Source organism: Gadus chalcogrammus, chromosome 22 (assembly GCF_026213295.1).
Source record: "Gadus chalcogrammus isolate NIFS_2021 chromosome 22, NIFS_Gcha_1.0, whole genome shotgun sequence".
Taxonomy (NCBI): Eukaryota; Metazoa; Chordata; class Actinopteri; order Gadiformes; family Gadidae; genus Gadus; species Gadus chalcogrammus.
The window spans coordinates 11,092,396-11,103,494 of NC_079433.1; the positions used below are offsets into that span (position 1 = coordinate 11,092,396).

General features: G+C 43.6%; 2 protein-coding genes across 2 annotated transcripts; both read right to left on the reverse strand.

Moving 5' to 3' along the window:
* Nucleotides 1-80: 80 nt before the first annotated feature.
* Nucleotides 81-6,053, reverse strand: LOC130375946 (glutathione S-transferase A-like). Its single transcript, XM_056583117.1, has 6 exons — nt 5,883-6,053; nt 5,315-5,380; nt 5,026-5,131; nt 3,116-3,234; nt 1,958-2,046; nt 81-1,738 (listed from the first exon to the last, which is right to left on the reverse strand). Exons 1-6 carry the CDS (start codon nt 6,048-6,050, stop codon nt 1,606-1,608), a joined length of 681 nt encoding a protein of 226 aa, XP_056439092.1. The 5' UTR covers nt 6,051-6,053; the 3' UTR covers nt 81-1,605.
* Nucleotides 6,054-7,431: 1,378 nt separating this feature from the next.
* On the reverse strand, nt 7,432-10,152 carry LOC130375800 (glutathione S-transferase A-like). Its single transcript, XM_056582895.1, has 6 exons — nt 9,900-10,152; nt 9,422-9,487; nt 8,741-8,846; nt 8,046-8,164; nt 7,786-7,871; nt 7,432-7,677 (listed from the first exon to the last, which is right to left on the reverse strand). The coding sequence occupies exons 1-6, from the start codon at nt 10,065-10,067 to the stop codon at nt 7,545-7,547; spliced, it is 678 nt and encodes a 225-aa protein (XP_056438870.1). The 5' UTR covers nt 10,068-10,152; the 3' UTR covers nt 7,432-7,544.
* Between the last annotated feature and the right edge of the window lie 947 nt (nt 10,153-11,099).

Here is an 11,099-nt window from a genome sequence, read left to right on the forward strand (position 1 = left end):
TTAGCTATTGACAGTACCTTGTGGTCATTTCACACAAAGTTTAAAAATATATAGCTTAAAAAAGCGATAAATAACGTAATGGTAGGTCTCAAGGCCAATACCGCCCAAAACACAGCAGCAGCCTAAGCGTGCCTACTGTGAATACAATCCGGAGGAACTGCTAAACTAGCTTTAAAATCACTGGAGTAATTGGGGCACTGTGTCCCTCTGGCTTTGATTTGAAGGAGCTCTTGTTGTCCTTTGAGTTTATTATAAAGAAGAAAAGGTTGACCACTATATGAGTAAAACTGTAATTTTAATATCATATAACTTAATTTCGTCCGTTATATAAATAGCATGATATCAGTGACTTGAAATTTTGAAAGACCACCAACCAAACTGAGCACTTTTCGAAAGAGGCGGCCTACGCGGCTAATCAACTGCATTATTCTCCCGTTGAGCGAAGGTTGCCATCTAGTGGCCACGGAAGGAATTACAACCACAAACACACCACAGGGGCAGTTTTGCTCAAGACGCACATGCAATACTACCTCCCTCATGAATGACAAAGCACCTATGGAGTGGAATCCTATGGAGCAAAATGTAGTTCTGTGACCTCTGTTGGTCAAAATGCATGAGTGGCAGGAACAGAAAATACCTATACCTTTTCATGCCATAAACAATCCATAACTATATTTAGGATTTACCTGCCAATTCCAGATGGATATCAGAGGTCCAGGTTGTAATATGAAGCTCAGTAATTGTAGGATCTCCAAACAAATGTTGACACACTTAAGGTGATGATTGTCAGCCTTATATAAGAAAGGAACTTTTGCAATGAGTCAAAAAATAAAAAAACCTACACTATTATGGCCCCGTCCACACGAAGCCGATTTCATGGCGAAACCGCAAAGGTCTTGTACGGTTCGGCCTTCCGTCCACACGAAGCCGGCGAATCCGCTGACCGAAACCGCAAACTTCTGAAACCACCCTCGGAGGTGGTTTCAAATCTACCCGGTTTCGTTTTGGATTCGTGTGGACGCCTGAAACCGACTGAAACCGCAAACCATGACGTCATCGCCCCCCCCTTCGATCCTCTAGCCAATGACTGTTAAGCCCGCGGAGTCTCACCCTTTATGCGCATGCTCGCCTCTTTTCTTATTTATTTTCCTTCTGGATTTCTGTAGCAGAAGCAGCGCCCCTTATGGGCCTTGCTTGTGTACTACAGCGTTTCTACAGGTCTACCCGGTTTCGCTTGGCTTCGTCTTTACGGAGATACTTCGAAACCGGATAGATCGAAACCGTAATGGTTTCGCCAGTTTCGGCTTCGTGTGGACGGGGCCTATGTGTGGTTCAAATTTAATCAATGACTCATAAAGGACAAACTCTGTTCTACAGCTCTGGCAAAAGACAGAACTAGACTCCATGTTCATTAAAAAACTGCAATGCAACATGAGTACCTAATTTGGATTGTTTCATTAACATTGCATCACATTCAGATTTTAAAATTCACATTCAAATTCTCAAAAGGCACAACTATTTTGTATGGAAACCGAATCAGTACATATATGCATCGGGCTTGATATCATCGAAGATGGTCTTGCAGGAATATGACATGTGTGTGTCTCAGATGTCTTTCAGCTTGTCCTCTGCCTGGGGGGTCTCTAGCCAGTTCTTCGGCCAGCTGGTTTTAACACTGGGACGCTCCTTCAGAAGACCATAATACCCGGCCAACCTGGGGTAGTTCTTCTCAGATAGCCTGGGAAAAACAGAGAGCGGGTATTTTATAGTGGCCAATATTTTGGGATCGATAGCGTTCTGGTTTACGTTTGAATTCTGTAGTCAGAGTAGTAATGACCAATCACGTTTGAGCGGGATCGGAACCCATCGGCTATTGTATGACAACCATGACCTTTTAAAAGCGCTTTTCTTAAGTGTTTTTAAGCCACTTTAAACTGGTGACGATTTTTCCACCTACCCAAAGCGGAAGGCGTAGGCAATGCAGGGGAACACCACCACATCTGCCAATGTAAAGTTCTTTCCTGCCAGGTAAGAGCCCGCCCCAAGCTGGACAAAAGCGGAATATCAAGTTTGGGTAAGGTTATATTAGTCACATACTGAGTCATACATTCACAACAAGCAGCGAAATGCCTGCTTTAGTAATCAAACACACAGTGCCTATTCAGAAGAAAAGAGGACCCGGACTTGTCTGCGGTATTGTTGTGTCTAGAAGTAAAGAATACACCTGTGATTCATTCAATAAAGGCCGCTAAGATAGGCGGTGCCTGGGATGGGAATATCTCTTGTGACTCCTTATAGTGCTAGTCACGATCAACCTCCCATCCCAGCTATGACCACATCTCCTGCTGCATTTCCTTTTGTTTCCATGACACCACCTACACACAAACACACATTCTGATATTTACCTATGGGACTCATGCCATTGTTTCTCTTCCGTCTTTCTGAATATAATGGCGAAAAGTGTGGACTGGATGCCAATTATCTTTCCTAGGGCATGCCTTATTAAATCAAATGCCATATATGGGGAATAAATACCTTTCATCCGCTTCCCACTGAAAGACTCAAATTAATGAATGACAATGTGGTCCTTTGCCTTTGGGAATGAATATATGCAAACTAGCTAATCAGACGGAACAGGAAATGACCCAGCAGAAGGGAAAGTGTGTGCGTTCTAGATAAACGGGGGTGTTGCGGACAAGCAAGGGATGGAGCGGAACGGCAGGAATTCAACGTCTCTACTTACAGCCGCCTGCATTGCGGGATTATAATGATGCATGACACCAAACAAAATAAACAAATAATAAACATAAATAAATCAATAATAATCTAAATGTATAATTCATTAAGTAGTAATGATATAATCTGTTTCTGATTCAATAAGGAAAAAAGTTACAATTATGTTTATGAGCACCAAATCAGCACATAAGTGTGTTTGTTTATTTTCATGTTGATCTGTCAGACGACTGGAGACGCAAAGGTGTGAATCCCTGAGGGATTAGAGGAGACATTTTCTTGGCTAACTGGCATGAAGCGAAACCAAAAGTTCAGTCTAAGTATCTAACACACTGGTTTGACGACATCAAAGTTCAATGTGCGTGTGTTTGTGGTTTGATACCTTCTCCAGATAGCCCTCCCATAGCTTGAGCTCAGCAGTCAAGGCCTCTCTGTGTCTCTTCAGGGACGAGTCATGTCTCTCTCCCTCCGGAAACTTCCAGTCGTAGTAAATGACGTTAGCTGAACAACAACAGGGAAGACATTCGACATCAGATCACATCGCATCATTATCAAAAAGTTCCATCTTCCCTTGAAATGTCTAATCTTAAATATCAAGATATAATTGTGACCTTATTAGTAATATTCATTTATTTGGGATTGTGGATAATACATAAAAGGATGACAAACCCCTACTAGCATCCCTACCAGCACAAACTGGTGCCCTGTACGAACGAGCAGGTCTGCCGTATTTGACTTCCAAATAAACAAGCAGTGTGCAAAGCAGGTAAACATGGTGTTGCCATGGCAGCCGTGGGCCAGGCGAGAAAGTCATCAGGCTGGATCTTCCCCAGTTTCCATACCGAGTGTGTAGAGTAAGGCACTTTTGAACCATATTAAAAAAGGTATACTTCACGCATTTGAATTCACGGAAAATTAAGTTCTTGGTTACCTTACCACTTGTTCATTTAATAGGCCTTAAATTTAATGAAATGATAAGGTTTTTACAGAGTATTTGTGGATACCCATCGTTATTGTGAGGATTTGTATAATTTGTATTATTTTTTATTTGTCAATGACAAAGTATATCACAGAAGAGCAGGGCTCCAAAAAGTTTGGTACCTATTCTATAGGGGGCGCTATAATTCACGGTCAAAGTTAAACAATCAGCCCCACTGCCCTATGGTTATCCAACCCTGAAACTTGGTGTACATGCCTTATTTTGGATGCTGAAATTTTTTGCCTCTTGGACCCACAATGTCCATTCAGGTTTCTCATTCTGTACAGTGACATTTTCAGAAAATTTCAGTCACTGAAGACATCTCCTAAACGTAATTAAACCTTGTCAGTGCTTGTGATTGTGTCTGTCTTTCTTTGTTAGTGCGTCTTTGTGTGTGTGTGTGTGTCTGTCTGTATTTTTGTGTCCGTCTTTGTACTTCAGTATGCGTGTATGTGCATGTTTTTTGAGAGTAAACAAAAAGTGCTGATTCTGAAGAAAAAAGGACCCGCACTTGTCTGAGGTATTGTTGTGTCTAGAAGTAAAGAATACACCTTTGAGGTGGTGCTTGGGCAGTGAATACGTCTTGTGACTCCTTGTAGTGCTAGTCACGATCAACCTCCCATCCCAGCTATGACCACATCTCTTAGTGCATTTTCCTTTTGTTTCAATGACACCACCTACACACAAACACACATTCTGATATTTACCTATAGGACTCATGCCATTGTTTCTCTTCCGTCTTTCTGAATATAATGGCGAAAAGTGTGGACTGGATGCCAATTATCTTTCCTAGGGCATGCCTTATTAAATCAAATGCCAAATATGGGGAATAAATACCTTTCATTCGCTTCCCACTGAAAGACTCAAATTAATGAATGACAATGTGGTCCTTTGCCTTTGGGAATGAATACATGCAAACTAGCTATCAGACGGAACAGGAAATGACCCAGCAGACGGGAAAGGGTGTGCGTTCTAGATAAACGGGGGTGTTGCGGACAAGCAAGGGATGGAGCGGAACGGCAGGTATTCAACGCATCTACTTACAGCCTGCATTCCGGGATTCCGCCATCACTTCCTTGATAAGAATGTAAGTTCCTGAGCAGGACTAACGGGGAAAGTAGGGTGAAGCTGCCGTGTACGATTAGTAATGCCTTCATTAACGTCTCTGGTAAATATAGCGGCTATTTTTGAGGACGTTTGTCTGACGAAGACCCCACACCAGTGCTGCATTTCACGAGGACTACACCTGAATTGGGTTCAAACTTTATCACAGTTGACAATGCTTTCCAGTATCAACTGCATGCGCAGCCTACCAATCTTGTCCATGAACGGGACTCCCTCGAACATGCGCTGGTAGGTGAGGGCCTGCTCGGGGGCGGCCATGGGTATAAGCCTGGTGCCCTGGGACTTGAACTGCTCCTGTGGTTTGAAACACGAAACACATGGAAACGTACAACTGCACCATGGCAAGGTCACGTTTCATGCCCACATCGGGAACGGTTTGTGGTTTCCAAGGAGCCATGTTGTCAATCAGACCACAGAAATCTACTTTAACACACATCCACAAACATAAATGAATGACAGACACCTGTTATGACTTACCTCAAGGTACAGACATGTTGCATAGGACTCGTTTAGGATGTTGTTGCCATGTTTGAAGGCAGGGAGCTGGGAGGGTTAGGAGATACAGAAAATAAATAGGCGCGACTCATCATTGTTCCATGCATTATTTACAACCAGGGTGCAACATTTCTTCCTTTCTATTTAACTATAGACACAGTGTCGTGTGGATTCTCAATTTATACCCGTCAACCAGCCATTTTATAAATATCAATGCTCAAATATCATTATGAATATAATATCTAATTCATATTATAATATAGGAATATAGAAAAGATGATATGTAGGCTTTTGCATCATTACCACTTGTTAACCTTGTTAACCGAGTTTAAAATATCCGATTTTTTGTTAGTTTTTTACAAACGTTCATGCATCCTCCATACCAAGACTGTACTATACAGTAGCATACATTGTGTGAAGAGGCACACAATACCACGCAAGTACTAACAATACCAATGTTATTTAATTGCACCTTAAACTGAAACCACTAAAAGCGCTATTCACACGGCTTAGATTAGATAATAATCAAACACTGCACACATAGTAATACCTGCCCCCTGGGGTTGATGTCAGGCACTTCCTGCGATTTATGCTCCCCTTTCAAGAAATCGAGCAGCTTTTGATTGTATCCTTGAAGATTCTTCTCTTCTAGAGCGATCATCACCCTCCAACACGGAGGAGAGCCGCTGAACCACATAAGAGTCATATCCGTCGCCATTATTAGGATTATTCAAGCTCAAACCTTGGGTGATGAGTAAATGGGTGTAGAGCATGTGTAGAGTGCGTTCAGCCGCCCTGAAGAAGTGAGAAAAGTTAGGCTGAACATTTTTATTGCACTTGGCCGTTCATGCTCAATCCGATTGGTTGCTGGTTGATAAGAGTCCCGCCCACACCCACTACTCTCCCGTTTTATTGGAACGTTATCCAAAGTGATACTGCGCAATCTGATCGATGGACTTGCACGTTAATTGGTTAACTATTATCCAATGTATGGTATTACATCGAGTGTTTTAAAAAGCAAGTTTAAATCTTTTAATCTTTCACATTTTGATGTTTATGTATGCATATTTTTGTATTATTATTATTAGTATTATAAAGTGTGTGTGTGTGAGTCCTTGCGTGATGTAATAGGTATGAAATTATAGTAATATATCTTTTTGAGGTATTCTAACATTAATATGAGGTCCCCTAGACTGCCTATGGTCCCCCAGTAGCAATAATTGTCGTTAGGTGTAAAACGAGCACTAGGTATCCTGCTCTGCCTTTTAAAAACAAAGCTCAGACACGCCGATTTGGAATTTTCCCTTTATGTCGTCATACGGGGACATATTACCACCACTTTCTCTGCTTTGCCCGCCCAGTGAATTTGGCCTGCCAATGAGACAATGAGCTACGACTGTGCGAGCACCACATGTGTGTGTGTGTGTGTGAGAATACACACACTGTAACGCGTTGTACACTTCTTTGTTGTACACTTCTTGTACAACAAAGTGCTGTACACTTCCTTGTTATTTGGGTCACCGTTTTGCTGTTAGTGTTATGGCGCATAACACGCAACATAAGGTAAGGTTGGCGTAAAGCTCCCATTTGGTGAAAAGACTAGACTGTGTCAGGTTCTTTGGCGCCTCTACACAACGAGACTCGTAGTGGGGGTTATCTCGGCCAAGGTTGAGAAGGAATTGGGGGGAAAGGTACTTTGGCTTTGACCCCCTGAGGTCAAGATTGAACCGCGACATGCAGGAGAAAGGGATTGTTGCCCGGGATTGTCTCCTGCCGGAGCCCCGCTGCCGGGTGGCGGCGGTGGTGCCCCCGCCACGGGGCCCCACCGCCGGGGGCACCACCGCCGCGTGGCCCCACCGCCGGGGGAACCACCGCCATGGGGCCCCACCGCCGGGGGCACCACCGCCGCCACCCGGCAGCGGGGCTCCGGCGGGAGACAATCCCGGGCAACAATTTCTCCTCCATATCGCTGTTCGAACTGGACTTCAGTGAGTCAAAAGCATCCATAAAGTAGCATGCCATGGGACCTTTAATGACTTAAACCTGTGACCCACTGGCAACGACTCCTCCTACTGCTATTGACACAACCGACTACAACCTATTGTAGATATGTCATGACTCCAAAACATTGCTCAGTTCAATACTTTAATACATTAAAAATACAACAACCACAACCAACAGTCATTCATATCACTACATCCTATATTGTGTTTCAGAGGTCCTTGAGCACATCGTAGCCCTGGGGGCTCTCAAGCCAGTGGGGGGGCCAGGAGACCTTGATGCTGGCTCGGCCCTTCAGCAGGCTGTAGTACTTGGCTAGCTTGGGGTACCGCAGCACAGACAGCCTGCCAGGGAAACAGGAAGTGATACGGCATGATCATGCGGCAAAGTCAAGCGTCTGACGAATGATTCATTGTTAATCATTTATCGATTCATTCTTGATTGCAACGTACCCAAAGCGAAAGGCACAGGCGACGCTTGGAAAGACAGTAACGTCAGCCAATGAGAACGCCCCTGCGAGGTATGCGCCAGGCCCCACCTATAGATGGATACATACATTGATAAGAGTGTGGGTGTGTTTGTGGGTGTGTTTGTGGCTGTGTGTGTGTGTGTGTGTTGGTGTGTTCATGTTGATAGTTGTGTATGTGTGTGTGTGTGTGTGTGTGTATGTGCGTATGTATGTGTGCCTGTGTGTAGATGTGTGTGTGCCCACCTGCTCCAAATACTTTTCCCAGAGCTGAAGCTCGGCCCCCAGCACCTCTCTGCTCCTCTTCACCCCTGCCTCACACCTCTCCTCCTCAGGCACAAACCACTCATAGTAGATGACCGCATCTGAGGTTGAAGCATTATCACACAGTGAACACACAAACGGCAGCTTTATGGCCTGCATATGTGTGTGCACGTTTGCGCGTGTGTGTGTGTGTGTGTGTGTGTGTGTGTGTGTGTGTGTGTGTGTGTGTGTGTGTGTGTGTGTGTGTGTGTGTGTGTGTGTGTGTGTGGATGTGTGGGTATGCATGCGTCTGCGAGCATGTGTGCTTGTGTCAGTGTGAAATACACTTATCATGTTTTCATGCACTCGACACTTTGGTTCATCAGAGGACCAATAAGTAAGAAATTAAACGTGATGCAAATGTAACACTACAATTCAGTTATTAGTAAAGTGTGGTGGAACCGATTCAAACTGATAGAAATGCGGTTCCTCAAGAACGACATTTCGGGGAACAACAAGAGGAAACTTGCTTGCTTTGTTATCAGACTTTTTACATCCAGCACAATGTTGGATTTGCTTCCACCCTTACACTTCTTGTTTATGAAGTGTGAATTTGTGTGTTTGTGTGGGCGTGCCTGCATGTGTTTGTGTGTGTGTGTGTGGGTGTGTGCGTGCGTGTGTGTGTATAAGGTGCATACTGAGCTTATCGTTGAGTGTGATGCCTTCCACCATGCGTTGCAAGGCCAGGGCTTGTTCCGCTGGCGTCTGGGGGAGCAGCCTGGTACCCTTGAGCTGGTACTGGTTCTACACGGACGTAAGGAAGAGAGGGGATGGTCACGTCATACATTTCCTACACAGTCTCCACAGTGTATCCTTTCCTTCACCTGTTGACCTTTGACTCTACCCCTTTTACCTCACATTTTTCTCAAATTAGAAAACATACATTCTATAGTTAGAGTGTTAATCATAATCCGAAGTTCCAAACATCTTAACCCTTGCAACCTGTTGTTATTATTCAGATTTTAATGGTACAAAAGTACCTAGGTGGCAGCTTGTAATGTGTGTGTACCTAGGTTCTAGATTCAAACAACAATGTCCATACCTGTGTGACTGTACATGTAGGCCAATTTTAACATTCAACAACATTAAAATACATTCAACCCCTACCTGCTCATGCATCTAAAAAGGCATTTACTATGAATTTAGTCGTATTTCAGTCTTAATGCTAAATTAATAAATAGTAAACAAACAACATAATCAAACATCACATTTATCCAAAAATAAATGTTCATCTATTTTTTTACAGAGCAGACTACTATTTAGCTTGTTTGATTCATTTTGGAGCCTAGGTGTTGTGAGTAGCTGTAAGTGTTGCTTACCTCCAGGAATAAGCATGCTGCGATGGACTCATTCAGGACGCTGTCTCCATGTTTGAAAACAGGGAGCTGAGGGGTTGGTAGGAGGTTGTTTTAGTTGGAGTTGGATAAGGCTTTTTAAAATATGTGGAAGACAGTCACACCTCATTGCACCAAGTTGATTAATCTTGAACTTATCTTGTCCATCTGCTGTGTGGACACAATATGTAAACACATATAGGGCATTTATTTTTTTCTAATCAAACAAATGGCAGGGGAGATCCTTTTACCTGCGATAACATAAACCAAAACGATATGCCATCACAAATGTTTAAACAGCCGTGAAATATTTTTAACAAACATTGGCAAAGAATAACCGACCCCAGTTCGCCTCTCTATCTGTCTGATCACTATTCCCTCTCTCATTGCAACATATAAACATTTTTGAACATGTATCCTCGCCTATGACTCTAGGTGCTTCCATTTCAAGGCGTAGCCTTACCTGTCCTCTCGGGTTGAGCTCTCGGACTTCAGCGGACTTGTGCTCCCCAGCCTCGAAGGACAGCAGCTTGCGTTTGTACCCCTGGAAACTCTTCTCCTCCAGGGTGATCATGACTCGCCAGCAGGGGGGGGAGCCTGACCCCCACAACAGACTCATCTTTTTAGCCATGGGGTATCCGGGTTAGTGGATCTTAACGCCGGTAATGTGCATGGACGAACCAATATATTATGATCAACATACAACTAAAGCTGTGCCATGGGATCAGCTGCTGTGTGGTGCTTTATTGAACCTACTAAAAGAATAAATGCTTTTGCTGACGCACCCACCCAAAGGTCAGTGTGAGCAAAGGTCTGGGAGTGCTTTGCTTGTTTGCTTGCTGCTACTGAGGAAAATGAAAGCGCGTTTATGTATTATGAAATCCCACCATCACTCATTTAGCCTGATCTGCCCTCACTGGCATTATTCAGATTAGCATTGGATGTAAAGGATTGGGATTTTATTGTTTTATGGCTGTAGTTATGATTATATGCAGTGGCGGACTCAGACTGTTTGAAGGGCAGGGGCGAAAAAATAAAAAAGGGCACATTCTGGACAACATGGGGCCCCACCAGCGGACACAGTGGCTTTTCTAACTTGATGGTGTTTTGTCGCCCAACGGAGCCTTAAAGGCAACGCTGCCTGGAAGGTTCTATCCCCTAACCTTAGCAAGGCTGCCTTGAAGGTCCCATTCGGGGCACATGTTACATCTCCATGTAGCACTTAAAAGAATAGTTTGGTTTTTAATTGAAAGGGGGGGTCTGGGGGTCCTCCCCCAGAAAAAAAATTGCTTCAAAGACACTGTTTCCCCTTATTCTAGCAACTTTATAAACACCAAAATGAGTTGTTCACAATATTGTGCACTTTCACATTTTAGCCAAAGAAAGGAGGATGCCTTACTGCTTTCATCTTTACTAACATTTAAGTAAAAATTAGACTGGAGAAAATTCAATGTGCCGCTACCATACAGTTTTTGACCGCTGACAGCCAGCTACGGAAACTCTGTGTTGCTCACCTTCGGAATGTTTGAAGTCAGAGTTATTACCTCATTGACATCCATTATAAAAAATAGCTAGATGAGCACCTGCAACCGTGGTCATGGAAATTGAGACTGTGAAGTCATTTCTTTAGCTTTCGACGCAAAACCTTCCACATTACACAAGG